This window comes from Gouania willdenowi, chromosome 10, assembly GCF_900634775.1.
Source record: "Gouania willdenowi chromosome 10, fGouWil2.1, whole genome shotgun sequence".
Taxonomy (NCBI): Eukaryota; Metazoa; Chordata; class Actinopteri; order Blenniiformes; family Gobiesocidae; genus Gouania; species Gouania willdenowi.
This window is the reverse complement of record NC_041053.1, coordinates 9,815,287-9,836,034: the sequence shown is the minus strand read 5'-3', so window position 1 is coordinate 9,836,034 and position 20,748 is coordinate 9,815,287. Positions and strand designations below refer to the sequence as shown.

At 40.1% G+C, this 20,748-nt stretch overlaps 1 protein-coding gene across 1 annotated transcript; it reads left to right on the top strand.

Moving 5' to 3' along the window:
* Positions 1 to 817: 817 nt before the first annotated feature.
* LOC114471389 (zinc finger protein ubi-d4-like) lies at positions 818 to 20,328 on the top strand. The gene is made up of 11 exons (XM_028460161.1): positions 818 to 926; positions 2,925 to 3,085; positions 3,606 to 3,713; positions 5,274 to 5,470; positions 9,760 to 9,852; positions 12,137 to 12,221; positions 13,495 to 13,629; positions 14,548 to 14,679; positions 16,937 to 17,049; positions 17,295 to 17,376; positions 19,053 to 20,328. The coding sequence occupies exons 1-11, from the start codon at positions 895 to 897 to the stop codon at positions 19,136 to 19,138; spliced, it is 1,224 nt and encodes a 407-aa protein (XP_028315962.1). The 5' UTR covers positions 818 to 894; the 3' UTR covers positions 19,139 to 20,328.
* The last annotated feature ends 420 nt before the right edge of the window (positions 20,329 to 20,748 follow it).

The window sequence follows — 20,748 nt, the reverse complement described above, 5'->3', positions numbered from 1 at the left end:
GTATAGAAAAAATATATGTTTTATATATTATTCTATGCAGTTTTTTATTATTACATGTATTCTGTTTGGATAAAAATAAAGCACCTGTTGGAATATACTTTTTCAGAATTTATTCTTCCTTTCACTAATTTCCCATGGCAAGCTTAGTACTATGGCAATCTGAGTGACAATCTCAGTCAAAAACTTGAGTAAGTAATAGTGTCTCATGCAGCAATTGCAATAAATAACAGTTAACCTAATGTATCTTTACAATAATAAGCTCTTGTATTCATATATCATATATATTTTTTATCATTGGTCGATTTTTATCGATTGTCGACTGATTTGATGTTTAAGCATTTTTTTTTTTTTTCAAATCAGTACAACAATCTCTGTGCATGGCTAATCCAGCACGGGTACATCTCGGTACGTAGCAGTCACGTACTGAGATTGAAAAAGAATCTCAGTCCGGAGGTAAACTCAGACCGTGACACCGGTGTTGTATCAAAATAAAAGCCCACCAAGGATTCAAATATGAGACTAATGCATAGGAATTAGGATTCGGTTTAAAAGGAAACACCCTGTTATCAAAGACTAATTCCACTTCAGGGTTATAGTACACGACCCCATAGTGTGACCCAATAAGTATCAAGACATTCTGATGTGTAGTTTCAAAATAAAAGCCTGTCAAAGTTTCAAATATGGTGCAAAATAAATATGATTTTGGATTCAATTTAAAAGGAAACGCCCTGCTATAAAAATGTATTTTAAAAACTAAAGCCCTTTTTGACAGTTAGCCACTAGCCTATATCTATGAGAGCGGAGTTCGCCATTTCGAACACAGCCATATAACATCGCTCCTCAAATCTTCGGGCGCATGCGCAGTGTCCGTTGATATAACCGCAGTAAGCAAATATGGCGGCGGCCGTCGACAGTGTTGTTAAAGTGTAAGTTTGCCTTTTATTTATTCTAAGACCGGAAGAACCAGATGTACAGAAACTGTATCTAATCGTTTCGGTGAATTTGCCCCAGACAGCGCCAAGCAGCTGTTTACATGTAGTCCTCCGTGTCGACGGTAGTACAATAATTGTCCCAGGAGGAAACGTTATTTTCGGTGCTGCGGTTAGCATGTTAGCTTAGCGCTAATATGAGTCAGCCGCCGCTGAGCACAGTTCAAACCATTGTTTACAAGCTTCCCTGTTGTTGTTTGTGTGTGTTTGCGGCCGGTCTAAGCTCGGTATCTGTCCTGTGCTCATTCGGGTGGACGGAGAGCAGTAGTTTCCTCTGTAGGCGGACAGGGTAGCGGGCGCTTTGTGGATCATTCTTTTGTTCTCACTCATCATCATCATCACAGTGCTGATGCTAACCTAACAGCCTCCTGGTCATTAGACACTAGGAAGGTAAAGCCAACTGAGCAGCTGCTTGTCTCAGCACTGCGGAAAACATCATGTACACAAGCTAATGGATGCCGAGTGTAGAGAGGAGCTATAGAGGCCGTTCTCCCTACACTGTGGACCAAATAGCTGTGTACTATGTTCATATCAAAGGGTTTCAATGAGAGTTTAAAGAAAATACTATAGCAGTGCTTAACCTGTAGTTCAAGGAGATAACATTTGACTCCACACCTCTATCTGTTATTGATCATGGTCAATCAGTGACAAATAACTGGAACTCAATAATAAAGAGTTCATCTCAAAGATGAATGTTGTCCTCTGTGATTTTTGTGACGCTGACGGGTCATACTGGACCCAAGGGCTGGGCGATATATATATATATATATATATATATATATATATATTCAAGCTATATTGAGTTTTCCATTTTGGTGATATAGAAAATTACATTATTGCCTATATCGATTTGGTCAATGCTTTCGTTTCTTCTCAGAACAACATTAGTTAGATGGCTTTCTGAGTGTGTCCTAACCCAGACCTTTATCTAAACAAGCCTCACTACAGAACTCACTCACACGTGCTGTCCCTTAGAGGAGAAAAAGACAAAAGTGGAACATATTGTGCTACTGTTTGTTAATAAATGTGCCTGTGTGGTATTTTACATCATTAAATTTAACCCTGATTTGTCTTTCTGGTCAAACTTAATTTTAATTAAAATGATTGAGATTTATATTGTATATCGCCATTTTCAGAAAAACTATTGAGATGAGTTTTGGTCCATATCACCCAGGCCTTGAGTTTGGTAAATATGTGGATGGTAGTTACAGTAACTAAGCTGCTTATTTATGTGTCTTTTGAGAGTGCATCAAGGCTCTGAACGTTAAGTACAGTAGTTATTCAAGATGTCGATTGGACAACACCATGTCCCAAGCGTCATCCTCTTCTTAAAACCACCTCCAGTTGTGACAGTTTTACTTTTATTAAGTATTGACAATACAGTTTAGTTTTTAATGTGAGAATGCTTCAGTCAAAATAAGAGCGCAAACCTCTGCCAAGCAGCAAATATCCTCTTAGGCAGATATTTGCAGTTGTGATCAATGATCCTGATCATGGTGCCATGGTCATGTACACTCACTTTAAAGCACATAGCTGTGCTGTTGTATGATCTAAACAGAAAAAGAAAGAGAAGAACAGGAGGTGTTGTAGAGCAAGTGCAAAGACCTGAATGTAGGGATTTATCAATCTTTTTAAACTAATCAACAATCGGTATATTGATCTAGATAATTCCCAAAATGCATCACTTCTTCTTTATCCCATTTTAGATATTTCCTGAAAATGTCATCAAAACCCTTAAATTAGTTTTTGAGTTAGAGTGTTCACAAACAAATAAGTAAATACAATAATGCCAGCAAAAATATAACCTCCTTGGAGGCAAAAATTGTTGCTTTTGGAAAAGAAACAATTTTTTAGGACAAGTTATATGTTTTTTGTGTTTAACCATGTAAATAGTCTGTCTTCATCTGTGTTGTGGGTGTAATCTTTGCTTTTCAGGCTGGGAGAGCAGTATTACAGAGACGCCATCGAGCAGTGCCACAGCTACAATGCTCGTCTGTGTGCCGAACGCAGCATCCTCATGCCTTTCCTGGACTCCCAGACTGGCGTGGCCCAGTCCAATTGTTACATCTGGATGGAAAAGAGACATCGCAGTGCAGGTTTGTTTTTTGTTTTTTTTTTTACAATATTCTAGTGGCCCTGGTTTATTTTTGTGCAACTCCCAAAGTAAAGGCACAAAATAGCTCCAATAAACACACAAAATTACTCACAAAACACACAAAATGACCCAAAACAACAACTAAAGTCCACAGATTTACTCCAAAACACATAAAATGACTACAAATATACCAAAGAAATCTGAAATGATTCAAAATGAAAACGAAAATTATTAAATGACTTGAAGAAAAACACACAAAACATCAAGAAAAACACTCATAATTACAGAAAAACTTACAAAGTGACTCCAGAACCACACAAAACGAAAACAAAAATACAGAAAATCGACTAAAAACATACAAAAACCCCAAAATTACAGAACAATATATATGTTCTTGTCTGCAAAAATGTCCACATTTGTTGTTATTTTAAATGCTGACATGAATGTTTATTTTGTGGCCCCCGCTGTGATTAAAATTTGCCATCTCTGATTGTCTAACAGTTTATCTTTTGTCAATGTAGGTGTAGCTCCAGGACAGCTGTACACGTACCCAGCCCGTCGCTGGAGGAAGAAGCGGCGTTCTCACCCCCCTGAGGACCCCCGCCTGGCATTTCCCGCACTCAAAGCAGGTACGTCAAACAAGGTTGGCTCTAAGGGTGCACCGATTAGTCGGCATTGTCGATAATAATCCATAACAGAAATAGTCGCGTGCAAATTTAATTGTTGATAATTGTCGGTTACGTCATCACACGTCCTTTTCATGCCGTGGAGCTGAATAGCTGCGTAGAGCGAGTGACGATAGGTATGGACAGCATAATGAAATGGCTGAGTGGGGATGCGCTGAACCTTAGCTGAGCTGGAGGTAAACAAAAATCAGCTGGTTCCATGTTTTATAGCGACTGGTAGCTGCCGCTGCTTTGATGTTGCAGCTTTAGGGCAAACGATGTCCGTTGCTCAGGAGGAGGTGACGCCTTTTAAACAAAGCTGGTTACTTTTGTCGTAGCGCTCCCAGCAGAGCAGCCCATCCTGGCCATGACACTCCGTCAGCGCCAGGAATCCCATGGTCCATTAATTAGATTTATCAGTACAAATGTCACAAGTTTTAAAATTCTGTTGTTGTCGTAATCGTAATGAAATTGTAATTGAGTTTAGATAATTGACTTTGTAATTGTGAAGAAAATTGCCATGAAAATTTTATAAAATTCTGTCTACTCTACAATTCTACACATATGTAGTTAATTATTAAAATATGTTTCACATAACGCGTTCCTCCATTTTACCATTAACATTTTTATAAATGCCTATACTGACACAAGAAAGGCTCAGATGCCCACACCACAAATAATAATACCAATGTTTTCATTAGCCCTATTCGCACAGGATTAGTTTTACCTAAAGACCACATGTAATAAATAAATGACCCCCCAACGTCTGCTTTTTATGTAGCGCATTCGGATAACCGAAGCCTGAGATTTTGCTGAAATTTACAGATATCTGAAAACGTGAAACAGTGTGAGTTGATGTTAAAACTACATTGCAGGCTTTTGACCAGAGCTCAGTGCTGTGTTACAGCTAGCGTTAGCCAGCTGTTTTAAATAGAAGGCTACAAATATTAAAAAAAAGGATTCTTACTGTACAGTGCAAAGCACGACATGATCTACCATTTGGTCTGATTTTGTTACCGTGCGTTACGGGCCGATAAGGTTATGCGGGCCCGGGACCCAAAAGGTTTTCTAAACACTTGAGTGCAGCCTCCAATCTTCGCCAAAAGTAAATAAACATGTGTCACGGTCTGTGTTCACCTCGTACTGAGATTCATTATGAGCATATGCGCATGTGCACTACCGGAAAATGAATTTGCTAAAAAAAAAAAAAATCAGTTTTGTTCATTTTTGTTTTCAAAGTGAACGGACACTTGTTTTATTAGTTTATTGGATTAGGTTAGAGTTGCATACGCGCACATATATGCTCATAAACGATCTCAGTACGAGGTAAACTCAAACTTGTACAATTTATTATTCGATTAATCGATTAATCAATGACTAGTCGACTATCAACATAGTTATTAGTTGCAGCCTTACTTATATTTAACTATTTGACAGGTGAGTTAAAATTGCACTGGTTAAGTGTTAGCAAAGCTCTGATGTGTTTGACCTAAATGGTTTTGGGTTGTGTGTTGCAATGTGCAGCTGACATAGAGCTGGGCCTGAAGCGTGATGCGATAGGAGGAGTGGATGGCAGCAGTCTGGAGGCACTGCTGAAAGGAGAGCCACTGGACAGGAGGAGCGGTGTAACCGATCTGCGCAACCCAGAGGACGATTTGGCCTCTGTGGAGCCGCCCGCTTCATCAGCAGCTACTCACACGTCCTCTGGGCGCATTCGCAAGGTCAGGCTGGATTCTGGATGATGACTAATGATGGCTTTCAATAGCAGCGCACAAAGTGCAACACGTTAATCTCACCAAAATATTTCATTAAAGGATTTCAAAGTGAAGAAATTCTGTCAAATAACCCAAATGTTTTACTACTTTGAAAAAACTCAAATCTCGTGCCAGAAATCATCAGTTTCATGCTTTTATGACTTCTCTGCTGTAGATCAGGGTTTGGGTCAATTATAATTGTATTTGCATAATTGATAATTAGTTACAATGATGGTGTAATTATGATTGTAATTTTAAAAAACATGTTGCTGTTGTAATCCTAAATAAATTGTAATTGAGTTTAGATAATAGACTCTGTAATTGTAATTGCCATGAAAATTCTATAAAAATTCTCAATTATAATTTAACGCAAAACTGGGGAACCATGTTACAGATCTGTGTACAGTTCTACACATGTTGTTAATTATTAAAATATGTTTCATATCAGAAAATCAGAAATCAGAAATGTTTTTAATGGCCATGTACAGTTTTAAGGACAGTACAAGGAATTTGTCTTGGTAGTTGGTGCACAAAACAAACAACAAAAAATAAAAAAAAACAAAAAACAACCCAGCAACAATAATAATAATAATGATAAATATAAAGGATGAGGGATAAATAAAGGATAGATAGAGAATAAAGGATAAATAGGATAAATATATATATATATATACTGTATATACAGTGCAGCAGATAATGTCATCATGGAGGTGGTGATCGGGTGGGGGTGGGGGGGGGTGTCAGTGGGTGACTTGGGGTGTGTTCATGTGGATGGTGGCAGAGGGAAAGAAGCTGTTTTTGTGTCTGGAGGTTCTGGTCCTGATGGACCGAAACCTCCTTCCAGAAGGGAGAGATTGAAACAGTTTATGACTGGGGTGGGAGGGGTCGGCCACAATCTTTCCTGCACGCCTCAATATCCTGGAGACGTACAGGTCCTGGAGGGAGGGCAGATTGCAGCTGATGACCTTCTCTGCAGAGTGGATGATACGCTGCAGTCTGGCCTTGTCCTTGGCAGTAGCTGCAGCGTACCAGATGGTGATGGAGGAGCAGAGGATGGACTGGATGATGGAGCTGTAGAAGTTCACCATCATCTTTGTTGGCAGACTAAACTTCTTCAGATGCCGCAGAAAGTACATCCTCTGCTGAGCTTTTTTGATAAGGGAGCTGATGTTCAGCTCCCACTTGAGGTCCTGAGTGATGATGGTCCCCAGGAAGCAGAAGTACTCCACAGAGCTCACTGTAGAGTCTCCCAGGGTGAGGGGGGTGAGAGTGGCTGGGTTCTTCCTGAAGTCTGCTATCATCTCCACTGTCTTTAAAGCGTTGAGCTCCAGGTTGTTCTGGCTGCACCAGGACACCAGCCGGTCTGTCTCCCACCTGTAGTCAGACTCGTCTCCATCAGAGATGAGACCGATGATGGTCGTGTCGTCTGCAAACTTCAGGAGTTTGACCGACTGGTGAGAGGAGGTGCAGCTGTTGGTGTACAGGGAGAAGAGCAGAGGAGAAAGAACACAGCCCTGAGGAGATCCAGTGCTGATGGTCTGGGGAGCAGAGATGGTTTTTCCCAACTTCATGTGCTGCCTCCTGTCAGACAGGAAGTCTGTGATCCACTTGCAGGTGGAGTCTGGCACGTTCAGCTGGGAAAGCTTGTCCTGAAGGAGAGCTGGAATTATAGTGTTGAAAGCAGAGCTGAAGTCCACAAACAGGATCCTGGCGTAGGAGCCTGGGGAGTCCAGGTGCTGGAGGATGAAGTGGAGAGCCAGGTTTACAGCATCGTCTACAGACCTGTTGGATCTATAGGCAAACTGCAGGGGGTCCAGGTGGGGGTCGGTGATGTCCTTGATGTGGGAGAGCATGACAGCGACGGGTCTGTAGTCATTAAGTCCTGTGATCCTCAGCTTTTGAGGGACAGGAACGATGGTGGAGGCCTTAAAACAGGCTGGTACGGTGCATGTCTCCAGTGAGGTGTTAAAAATGTCACTGGAGACAGCTGATCAGCACAGTGCTTTAAGGTAGAAGGAGAGACAGAGTCCGGTCCACAAGCCTTACGGGGGTTTTGTCTCCTGAAAAGTCTATTTACATCTCTTTCTTTGATGGAGAAAGGTGTCTCTGTGGGAGGGGGGGAGGAGGGGGGGAAGATAGGGGAGACAGCCTCTGTAAGCAGCTGTGGTGAGACTGTAGCTTTGATGTGGGGGGCGAAGGTGTTGGAGTGAAGCTGGTCAGAGGTGTGAGGGGGGTTGGAGTCAGGTCTGACCCATTGTCTTTCAAATCTACAATAGAAGTTATTCAGATTGTTGGCCAGGCAGAGGTCGTTAGCAGCAGCAGGGGCTCTGTGCTTGTAGTTTGTAATTTGCCTGAGCCCTCTCCAGACAGAAGCCGAGTCATTCGCAGAGAACTGATGTTGTAGCTTCTCTGAGTACAAACGTTTGGCTTTTCTCACCTCCTTTCCAAACGTGTACTTCGACTCTCTGTACCTGGCTCTGTCTCCACTCCTGAAAGCGACCTCTTTGTCTGCCCTCAGCCCTCTGAGCTTCGCTGTGAACCAGGGTTTGTCATTGTTATAACTCACCCTGGTCTTTGATGGAATGCAGCTGTCCTCACAGAAGCTGATGTAGGACGTCACAGCGTCTGTAAACTCATCCAGAGAACTGTTCGCAGACCTGAAAACATCCCAGTCAGTACAGTCCAAACACTCCTGGAGTTTCTCCACCGCTAATTGTCTATATTTGGGGAGCTGGTGTGAGAGGTCCCCTTTATTAAAGTCACCAAGCACAATGATAAAAGAGTCAGCTGACGGTGGGATGTACACACCAACCAGGATGAATGAAGCGAACTCACTAGGGGAATAGAAGGGTTTGCTGTTGATAATAAAGGATTCCAGGTGAGGAGAGCAGTGCTGAAGGATCACTGTCACGTCGTTACACCAGTTGCTGTTCACATAAAAGCAGATTCCTCCACCTTTCCTCTTCCCGGTGAGCTCCACGTCTCGGTCCGCTCTGTGAAGTTGGAAGCCGGCCAACTGCAGCGCAGAGTCCGGTACCGCTCCACACAGCCACGTTTCCGTGAAGCACAGAACAGAAGATGAGGAGAAGTCTCTGTTTCTACCCAACAGCAGCTGGAGTTCGTCCACTTTGTTACACAGTGAGAGCACGTCAGAGAGGAATATCCCCGGTAACGGCGCGGTGCGTCGGCCGCGCCGGCGGAAGCGCACAAGCGCACCAGCTCTTTTTCCTCTCCTCCGGCACTCACTGCGTGAGCAAAGGTGAGCGCACCTTTGAGTAAAATGTCCAGTAAATCCACAGAGGAAGCGATGAAAGAGGGAAATAAATCTTTGGGGATTGTTGCCCTGACGTTCAAGAGCTCTTCTCTGGAATAAGAGCAGCCAGTTGCGGATTTTACGACAAAAACAAGACAAAAAAGTGCGCACCAACACCATCAAGCTTTCCCACATTTTACAATTAAAAAAAATTGAAGTCTAGGGGTATACTGACACAAAAAGGGCTCAGACGCCCACACCAAAAATATTAATACCTATATTTTCATTGATTAGGAAACCTAACAAGGAAACCAATAGATAGGAAATAAATGAGGTGATAGATAATTATTAGTGTATTTTACAGCTGATTTAGGACCCGTTATCATAACAGATGCTATCACTAGAGGAAGGTCACGTTTTACGCCGCTGATTTATTAAAGGCTAAGTAATTGTAATCAATTGTAATTAAACTTTAGTAATTGATGGGAAAAGTAAGATTTCTACTTTTAATTGTAATTGGAAAAAATGCAGGTCACTGTAATTGTAAGTAAGTTGAGAATGAACATGGGTAATTGAAGACGTAATTGTAATTGAAAAAATGTAATTGACCCCAACCCAAGGTTAACTTTTTTATTAGGTTTTTTATTTCATGCTCAGTAACTGTGATACATTTTTAATTGAACTTTAGTAATTGAAAACGTAATTGGAATTGACTTTCTGAGGATAATAGTAAAAATGCTGGTAATTGTAACCGAAGATGTAATTGTAATTGAAAAATGTAATTGACCCCAACTCTGCTGTACATCAACGTGTGTTGCTAATGTCAGTGTGACAAAATGTGTGGATCTTTCCATACTATTAGTGCAATATTTTTTATTGTTGAGTTGTTTATTGTTTTTATTTTAACCAAACTCAGGCTCCGAAAATAACACTGATAACATTTTTGTTACTTCCTGAAAGTCCGATGTTTAAATCTGAAATAATTGTCCCTTTTCCACCTCAGAGAGTCCTGGACCACGATGACTACTTAGACGACCTGGATGATGAAGACTTTGAGGATGAAACTCCAAAAAGACGAGGCAAGAATAAGTCCAAGGTGAGTTACTGTTCAGCATCAGCGCTTGAGGCAGCTTCCTTTAACACTTCATTTAGTCTTTTAGGATGTTTCATATCAGAATCTCCTTTTGTCATTTTACCATCATTATTAAATCCCTACTTCTGATTGGATTAGAGAACAGTAGTGGCGTGTATTGCCTGGCATCTGGCGATACGATTCGTATCTTGATGCACAGGTCACGATACGATACGATATATCTCGGTATTAAAGTATAATAGTAATTATAGTATAATTGCAATTTTATATATATATATATATATATATATATATATGACTTAAGAAACTACTAATCTGTAACTGTGTGCACCTTCATGAGAACATTATGTATGAAATATATTTTATTGGCATATTTTACACTCAAAACATTGGCTTTAACATGCCATGTGCCAACAACTTAAAATAAAATAACATACAATCTGCCTGTGGCTTTTAAACCAACTTTGACTTTAGTGCAACATGACTTAAGTGCAGCTTAACTGAGGTTTATGCCTAGAACAACAAATAAATGCAGAAAGTTAGTTCTTTCTTTTTAGATTTTATTGTAAAACACAAGCTAGTCAACATGTCCAGGTTTCAGAGCACTTCTTTGTGCAGTTACAATGTCTTCTGCAGTGGAAAAGACTTTCCTGATTAAATAAAGGTAAGAAAAAAATAAAATTATTTTTTTTTTATTTTTAAAAAAATTGATATGGACGTATTTAGGATTGTTCCGAGAATTGCGCGACATAATATCGCGATATATTGCAGAATTGATTTTTTTCAACACCCCTAGAAAACAGGCAGATTTTAATTCAGCACAGTGTGCTGATGTCCAGAGCAGAATTATATGGTATTAAATGTGCCTTTGCTTCTTCATTAAAATGTTTCCTTGCACATTAATGAGAGTATTTGTAATTTTAATGCACATTTTTGAAAATCTGGTTATAGTTTAGTTTTTAATTAGATATTTATTGTGTTCATGTCTTCTTGTTTTGGTCTTTCTCAGTTAAGTTTTCCCAGAGCAGTTCCAGGGATGAGGACTGATACAGTGATTAGGAAAGCACAGCATCGTGGCTGTTTTGTTGATGAGCAAAGGACTAACCTAACAAACACTTCAGTTACTTTGTCATTAACAGGAGGGCAATAAGATTTTAAATAGTACACTAAGACAAAAATTGATTTGGCGATATATTGTGTAATTTTACTGCAGGATTATCGTATCGATGAAAAAAATGTCCTGTCAAAAAAAAGTTAATCATGTTTTTTAATGAAGCAACCATTTAATTGTGCTAACATATGCATAACATGTAAACACCATGGGCCTCATTTATAAACGCTGCGTACCTACAAAAGAAAACATACGCCACATATAAGCAGTTTGGGATTTATAAAAAAAAAACCTGGCGAGATAATGTGTACACCTCCATGGCAGCTCTGACCCTGCCGTACGAACAAAATCATGAGAAACGGGAAACTCCGCCCCCAACAGGAGATGAATGAAATTAGAATGAAATGGAGGTGTGCGCGTCAGCTGCTGCAGCTCGTTACAATGAAACTCTGACAAACGTCAGAATGATTTAACTATTTTTGTTTACAACGTAGAGCCACAGTTTGATCCACTACAGAGTAAATAACAAGTGAGACGTTGATGACTGATCAACAAAGGCGTTTCAAATTAAAAGTGCGCTTTATCATTTTCACGGATTTCAGTCACATTTACAAGCGTTAGCAAAACTCTGTGATTTCTAGACAACTCATAAAAAAGCCAACCAATACCCAACCCTAGATGCGGCCCAATCTCACACAGACTCCACCACTAGTGGCTCCTAGGTTAATTCAGTTTCAGATCCTGAAAAGTGAATATTTGACATTATTATGGCTATCATAATGCAACATTTAGCATTTTAATGTTGCCTCTGGCACGTTGCCTGATGCCAAAATCGAGATTCTTGAATAAATCTCTTGAGGCATTTGAGAATCATGACCTAATTGCTTTTGTTTTTTGTGGTTGTTTTCTAGTGGATGACAAAAGTATGACAAAAACGTTTCATCTTAATATTTAGATTTTTTAATTTTTTTTTTTTCAAACACTTCTTGAGCACTTAAAGGTTGGATTATTATAATCACTTCTATTATTGAGTCTTTTTTTTGTTTTTATTGGTTGTCTGTCTTCACTTAAAGTTGTCATTTGTTCACAACTGGAGCAACAGATTTGAATACAAATATTTTCAGACTCATTATTAGTGATTGTGTGGCGCTCAGTCTTCCATGTGTTGTTTCTCAGGGCCGCAGTGACAAAAATGGCAAAAAGAAAACGGAGGCTGCAGCAGCAGCTCTAGAGGAACGGGACAAACCATATGCATGTGACAGTGAGTAGAAGCTTTCAAAGTGTGTGTGAGAAGCAGATGTTTGGCTTTGTTTTCCCTGAAACACAAAAAAAGCTTACACTGTGCTAGTGCTGGGCGATATGGACCGAAACTCATATCTCAATATTTTTTCTCAAAATGTCGATATGATATAAATTTCAATATTTTTAACTCAATAAAGTCTTAGCATAAAAACAATACTGGGTTAAAGTTACTGATGTAAAATACCACACAGGCACATTTATTAACAAACAGCTGCACAATATGTGGCCTTTTCTTCTCTAAGAGACAGCACGTGTGAGTGAGTTCTGTAGTGCGGCTTGTTTAGGGGAAGGTCTGGTTTAGGATGCACTCAGTAATCCATCTTACTGTGCTTTTTATGCTGTCCTGTGAAAAAGTGAAAGCAGTGACTCATAAAATGAATATTTTAATACAAAATAAGATATAAAATAAAAGTATAACATTATAAGCAATGTTGTAATTTTATATATTGTCAAAATAGAAAACTCGATTTATTTTGGAGTCATTCTTTGTATATTTTTGTTGTTGAATTGTTTATTTTGGCAGTAGTTTTGTGTATTTTTGGAGTAACCTCTTGTATTTTTCTTGCTTTTTTTCTGAATACCTTCCTTTTATGTACGTTTCTGTATACCTTGTGTTTTTTTGAGTCATTAGGTGTATTTTTGTTGTCCTTTTGTGTATTTTTGGCACATTTTTTAACAAACGGCTGCACAATATGTTTCACTTATGGCTTTTTCTCCTGTAAGGGACAGCACGTGTGAGTGAGTTTTGTAGTGTGTTTGTTTAGATGAAGGTCTGGGTTAGAACGCACTCAGAAATCCATCTAAATGTGCTTTTTATGCTGCTCTGAGAAAAAGTGAAAACAGCGACAGTATTTTGATACAAAATAGGCTATAAAATAAAAATATATCGATTTAAGCGATATTGTAATTTTCTGTATCGCCAAATGGAAAACTCGATATCTTGTATCTAGATAATATTGCCCAGGCCTAGACTGTGTTTGGTTTGAAATGGAAGACTACACCTCGAACTACTGTTTGACAACAGCAACAACACAGGGAACATTGCTCTTTTAATGCAGAGATGTTGTTAGTGTGTAACTTGTGTAACCGTACAAACGCTTACTATTGGCTGAATGACTTTCTTACTATCGTAGCTCCCCCTCGCTTTCTAACGGGCTGATTCTAGGTGGTGCTTACAGTGAGCGCCATCGTTATAACACTGTTCTGTGTCTATGTGTGTGTGTGTGTGTCAGTCTGTGGAAAGCGCTACAAGAACCGCCCCGGCCTGAGCTACCACTATACGCACTCTCACCTGGCCGAGGAGGAGGGCGAGGACCGAGAGGAGATCGAGGCACCACCCACTCCTCGCCAGCCAGAGGAGCCGAAGAGTGAGTCACACTGTAGTGTTGAGAGAGAGGAGGGAGGTGTGATTGCATGTGTGTGTGTTTGTTCCAAAGAACTCTCCCTCTCATTAATTTTTAAATATCACACTTCATTTTTATTTATTTTTTTATTTCTATAATTTTTCATTTTTTTTCCAGGCATATCATACTTTCTTCTCTTCAACATGTTCATAGACATGGGCATATCTTCCTCTCCACATGATCAGCTCTCATTTATTTCTGGGTTCAGAGGTTCTCAACTGGTGGGTTGGGAACTCATTTTTATTGGGTCAGTAATGTTTCCTTTGGCAAAAAAAGATCCTCTACTTTTAAGGAGGTTAAGATTGATTTGTATCTCAAAAAATAGATGGGGAAATAATTCTTTGGTAGTTTTATTTTCCCAATTTTCAGTTTTTAATAATCACATAATCATAAGTCGATCATTTTTTGTTTTTTTTTTTGGGAGGGCGATTTTGGCACATTCTCTTTTCTTTTAGCATTTGGATAAAACTGCACTTTTTGACTAAAAGGCAGCTGTAACTGAAAAAAAGAGAATATTCTACTCTCTAGCATCCCAAGCTCGTACAAACTCCTTCTATTGTAATATTTTGTATTTTAAATTGAAACTCCAGCATCTTTTCATTGAATGTATGTGAGAATTTGAAAAACTTGGACCACAGCTCCATATTCAGGTGTGATTGTAGGTCCCAAAGCCAGACTAGTTGGGAACCGCTTCCTTAGTTCATCAGTCAGGTGCTGAGATGGATGTTTGTGCCTCATCTGGAATTTTATCTCTGAAGGGACTTTTGTTTGTTAAAACTGGGAAATTCTCGTTCAATATTCATGTTAATAACTTTGTGCTTGTTCTGTTCATGAATGATTAAACATGACGTGAATATGATTTATTTTTTATTTTTTTCTCAGCAAACAAGAAGGGTCCCAATGGCCTTGCCCTGCCCAACGATTATTGTGATTTCTGTCTGGGAGACTCCACCTTAAACCAGAAGACCGGCCAATCAGAGGAGCTGGTCTCCTGCTCTGACTGCGGGCGCTCTGGTATGAAATCATGGTTTGGTCTTTGTGATAATGCTGCATCAGAAGCTTTCACTGTTATCCTAAATGGACAAACATAATCAGCTCAAATCTCGGGCTCAAATTGTGCCACAAACACATTCCCCACACCCTCTATCAGCCTCAACTGTGATACAAAATAGGATTATCAATACTTTATTATTTTTAAATGGGGACTATAAGAATGGCCTAGTGGGTAGGCTCAAAAAGTAGTACAAGGTTCCAAAAATGCAGTGAAAGTGTTTTTATTTACAGTGGTAACAGTGCAGCAGTATTTACAGTGCAGGCCTGAAGAAAAATAGAAGACATCCAACTTGCAAAATAAGGGGGAAAAGTGAAAACGAATGAAAACAAAGCTCTACACAAAAAAAATTTGCTTTACAGCCTGACGGCTCTTGACACCAACCATTGAAACACCCCTCCAACTCTATTACATGTGGTACCTTCCAAGAAGCACACCACGATATGAACCCATGACATGTTTCTTTTCTGTTTGCACATGGAGGGCACAGGTTAGCCCCGTGACAGGGACCTGTAGTGAACTTTAGCTACAAGCTCACTCTAAAGATTGTCTAATACTAGATGTTGAAGGACTTTATTGTGGGGAAAGATGTAAAAACAGAGGGCAGTGTTACACCTGAGTGAGGGAAGAAATACGTGGGTTAACAGTTGATGGAGGACAGGATAAAAAAGGACTGGAGACTGATGTTGGTACGTAGAGGAGTAAAATCAGCTGTGCCAGATTAGTGACTAATGTAGAGGGAATATTAGGGTGTAAGATCCCAACGTTCTGTACTACGACGCTGGATTTCCTCTTAGTCCTTCATAATACATAGCGTATGCTGCTCTGGAGCCTGTATCTCTGTGTTTGTGATTGATCAGATGCAGCAACCAGGGCCCCTTTAATGTGAGCACGCACACAGCCTGGTTGGAATCCCCTGGCTTAAGTGAGCATGTTGATAACCTGCTTCATAGTACAGCTGCTCGGTGACTGCAAATGTTTGGTTATGTGAAGCCCACTGAAAGACAGATATCTGGTATATATTTATCCAGCTTCATAGTACAGGCCCTGTAGGACATGTGTCAAATGCATATTTCCCTTCATTAAATAGAAATTGGTCACAGAATTTAGGAAATTTAAAGCAAAGGTCCTGTTGGGACTGATGTCTGTCACTTATTGCTTGGATATTGTCGGTTTCTTACATATTTTACATTTTACGTATACGTAGAAGTGTAAACAAGGGCACAATAATGCTGAAATTACTTGTTTTCGCTCCACCACTCATCATGTTAGTTTGTGGAAGATTTAAACAAAATAATGAATTAAAAATACTATAAAACCAATTTATATCTGTATTTAGATAATCAAAATAAATATTAAATAGATAATGGTGATGAGTAAAGTTGTTTTGTTCATCTGTGTCTGATTGGTGATGTGTTTCCGCTTTGGGTTGCACTCATTTTTACCATTCACTCTCATAAAAAGTTGTACATGCGCAATAACTCCTCTTCAATTTAAGCAAATGGTGTGTCAGTACAGTCTGCGGCTGTGCAGAGTTGAATGCAGCTTTTGATCATTTAAACAACACCATCTGCCGCCATGGGAGGTGCTGACGCCACAGTCGTCCGTTGTAAAGTGACTTTTTGACAGGTGAAGCTGTGGGACAATAGAAGGAGAAGCAAAATGGAGAAAGAGAAATTCAATAATTGTGCTTTTCCTTCCTCCTTTTACAAAAGTCAGAATCAGACCCAGCATAGATGAAGACACGTATGACTGATTTAAAGCACTTTTTCACTTTTGTAAAATAGGTCTTAAATTACATTTTGTCAGGTTTTAAATTATGTATATTAATTTACCACTTTCTTTTTCACACCATTTTTTATTTAATTACTTGTTACTTGTTACTTGTTAAAAAAAAAAGAAATCTGAAAAACTAAATTAAAATAAAAACAAATAACATTTCAAAACGTATAATAACCCTGACACACACACTCACTCTATTGTAATTCTTCTTGTTTGTTTATGGGTTCTGTGGAAATAAATGTGGTTAGTTTGAAAGCAATTCTGTAATTGCAATCTTCCCTACTTAATTTGTTCAAAGCTACACAACCCCTATTTTTGGTGTATGTCTATTTTGGACTTGTAGCCCCCCTGGAGAAAAATGCACCAGACACCACTGGTAAGCAGCAGCAGTTTGTCCAAAGTTGCTTGTGTTGAATGTGGTTTTGCCCCCCCCCCCAGGCCACCCCACGTGCCTGCAGTTCACCCCGGTGATGATGGCTGCAGTGAAAACCTACCGCTGGCAGTGCATCGAGTGCAAGTGCTGCAACGTCTGTGGGACCTCAGAGAACGACGTGAGCTTCCACTTTTCAATGTTGATGCAAATATTTGGTCACAATTACCAAATATTTAGAGTAAAAAATATACAGTTTTATGAGTTTCTTTTAGAAATCTTCTTCAGGTCATTTTTTGGTTTCTTCTACAAAAAGGAAATATTTGCTGAGTTTATTTAATTTACTGTTATTTAGGTTTCACTAGGTTTAGCCATTTGATCCTGTTTTTTAATGTTTGTGTCATGTCGGTATGTGTGTATTCACAGGATCAGCTGTTGTTCTGTGATGACTGCGACCGAGGCTACCACATGTACTGTCTGACTCCCCCCATGACTGAACCCCCAGAGGGTAAGACCAGCTAGCAATTCACAGCATAACGCATAGGTGTGGTGTTCTTAGGGAACAGATTGTGGGCATAGTTAACAAAGAAGAGCACAGGGAAGGACGATAGATTCTTTTGTAAGGGAAGTCGGCAAGTCAGATCTGTAACTTTGGGAGTGTGTCTGTGGTCGTCTGTGAGCGTCTTTGAGCTGGTGGAGGGTCTTCTTCTACTGATTATTAGAGGTTGTAAATGAACTGATTTTTGCTCCAGCGCCCCCTCAAATTGAGGTCATAAACTGAATTGTTAGGTTTCATATCTAGTATACATGACTATGTCGTTCTCAATCATTTATGAAGTCTTGCGTCCCACGAGCGCGATTGACACAAAATGCCTCCCCGATCAATGCGTTGGGCACCCCTAATTTACGGCACATGGCAATGATGATTTGGAAGCAGAATACGACAACTTCTGAAAACGGGTCCCAGAATAGGAAAGTGTGTGAACTCCACCCACTGGGTCACCGTGTGGACGGCGTATATGCATTTTCTGCAAACACCTCTCTCTTAACCTGCATGCGCAACCACCACAACAACAACAGTAACACTAACAACAAAGCAGAAGCTCTACCGCCTCTTGTCTTTGTCTCCATCTAATTCCTCTTTTCTTTTGTATGTCCGGTTTTTTTTGTAACGCAAGTTTTATGAGCATCCTCATGTGTCGTCTTCTTCGTCCTCTGTATTCACGGCAGAGTGGACGCCACAAGCCGTATTACTGCCCTCCACTGAGGCCTCATGTACAAAGACTTGCATGAAAATTGGTGTGAAATAAGCGTACGTCTCAGTCCAGAGACAGGCATACACTCGTAAAAATTCAGATGTTTAAATCTACGTGTAGGACTGGATCCACACACCTATCATTTGAACATCTGAATCAGCGCGGATGTTAGCGAACATATGCCCCCTCCCTATCCACGTCCTCATTTACATATGTAAATCATATTGAAATGAGATTGGCTCTGGGAAAATGACAACAACAACTCGTCTCTAACGCTGTCATCCTGACTGTAGTGTTATCCTGCTTCTACCTGGAAAACGTAGCAGCGGCCACGCAATATCAATTCACTATTGCACTGTGAACATACGTATAGCATTTAGCATAGCGCGGTTACGTCCAAAGGCAGGGTAGAGAGCTGCCTTTTTACGTAAATGGTTTTCATCTTGGCGAACTGACTGCACATGTGCAAACACAGAAACACACTATGGGAACAGAGGCAGAGCAGCATTGTGCTTTTGGGAGGGGGTGTGGCCTCCTCCTGCCTTACAGCGGATTGAGAATGTGCAGCATCTCTGCCGTACCAGGAAATAGCGGTGTTTTGTCATTTAGGCTATGAAAAGCACAAAATGCTGACACTTTCAAACTTATAGGTACTGTAGGCTATCTGAAATTGAAAAACACCTGTACATATGTGACAACAATAAAGATGATCTATCACCCCTATGATTATTATGATTACACCACTCTCAAATGGTAAATCTCATGTGATTACCATCTTTCAGCACAAAGGACAATTTAACATCACGTCCTGTGTTTAATGATTCTGGTTGAGAGTATTGTTTCCACCTTAAATGAAATGACTGTTTAGCTGCTGATTCATATTTAATATCCAGATTGAAGCATTTCTTTATCTCCTCTCGTCCCACAGGGAGCTGGAGCTGCCACCTGTGCCTGGCCCTGCTGAAGGACAAGGCCTCCATATACCAGCAGAACCAGAACTCCGCCCCAGAGTGACATCACTCTCAGTAACTCCACCCATTCAGCACCAGGACACTCGATGACCCCCCCCCCCCAATAACCAAACTTCAGACCACCTCTGAGTTCAGCACTGGCTGTGATGTAGCTCAAAGATCAGCGCGAGAGTGCTTTCATAACGGCAGTGACATAAAGGGGGGGGGGGCTCATGGTCCTCACCTCTGATTGGTCCACACAGGATCACATCGTCACTACAACCTGCCAGCATGGAACCCAACACACTGTGTGTACATACACAATCAACACACACACACACTTTATCCCATCTTTTACTCAAAGTACATGGAGAGGCAGAGCACATCTAGTAACCATAGCAACTGCTGTTTCCATGGTAGCTCCCAGGAAATAATAGATTAGCTTCAGAGCTAAATAAATACGTGCTGCCTTGCTTTTCTGCAGCCAAATTCTCTATTTTTACTCCCTGTGGGTGAGAGCAGATAAACAACACATGAGATTTATTATTATTATTATTATTATTATTGGGTCTATGGTTACTAGTGAACTATCATCTGTCTGTGTTTGTGTTTAAAAGAGGCTTCAGTGAGGGAGGCCTGTCAGTGCCAAGGTTCATCATTTAAACATTCACGTTTGTCTTAAATCACATCAGAGGTCAGAGGTCAATCCATTCATTTACACACACAGTTGTTGAACTGGAACCAGTATCACCTGTAGAAACTGTTTCCTGCTCTACTTTGTCACCGTGTCTCTAAAGCTCTGTGGTGACTTTTATTCTTTATGGCGTTGAAACGTGGAAACGCAGTGATCAGTGAACGCCACGTGGTTTTGCATGCAGATTGCACAGCACCCGTATAAACGCGCACACACACTCTCACACCGTAACTGGTTATTTTCTGTCGTGTTGTTTTGCTTTTTATTTTTTACATTTTTGTATGACCTGATATTTCACTGGGAGTTTTTTCTAGTAGGATTTTTGTAAAGTCTATACTATAACACGTCAATATATTATAGCTCCTGAGGCGTTCCATGTACTGTATTGGACAATGGACTTTTCTATTTTTTTATGACTGTGATATGTTTTAAGTTGATTTAATTGTTTTCCGATGTGTCGAACCTCCATTATGAGTATTTGTATGATGTTGTATTTTTATTTTTTACTTTTTTTGGGTATTGGAGCAAAAGTAGCCTGATGAATAAAGTTCACTTTGAAATGTGTCTTTATTTTTGTATTTTAACACTTTTTAAATGATTTAAAAGAACAGTATGCAACTCCTGTCACTAGGTAAGGACAGTTTTACATCAAACTAGTAGTTTGTGTGAAAAACTCATTGACTCATTGAGTCCCTCCTGCTGCTCCTGCAGCCTTTGGCTGACTACCAGAATGCACCGCGACCGAGCAAAAAGAACCAATCAGAGCCAGGATTGTGTTTGTTAGGCTGTCTGACAGCTGTTGCACACAGGCCCCGCCCCTTTCCCGGAGCTAGTGCACCGTCTTTTTTACAGTGTATGGTGTGGAGGAGTAGAAGATGGAACTAGCAACCTTTCTGCTTGAAAGGTAATTACTGCTGCCTGATTTACATTATTTTTGATTTGTAATTGTTACACTAGAACTCTGTGGTGCATGTGTTGTT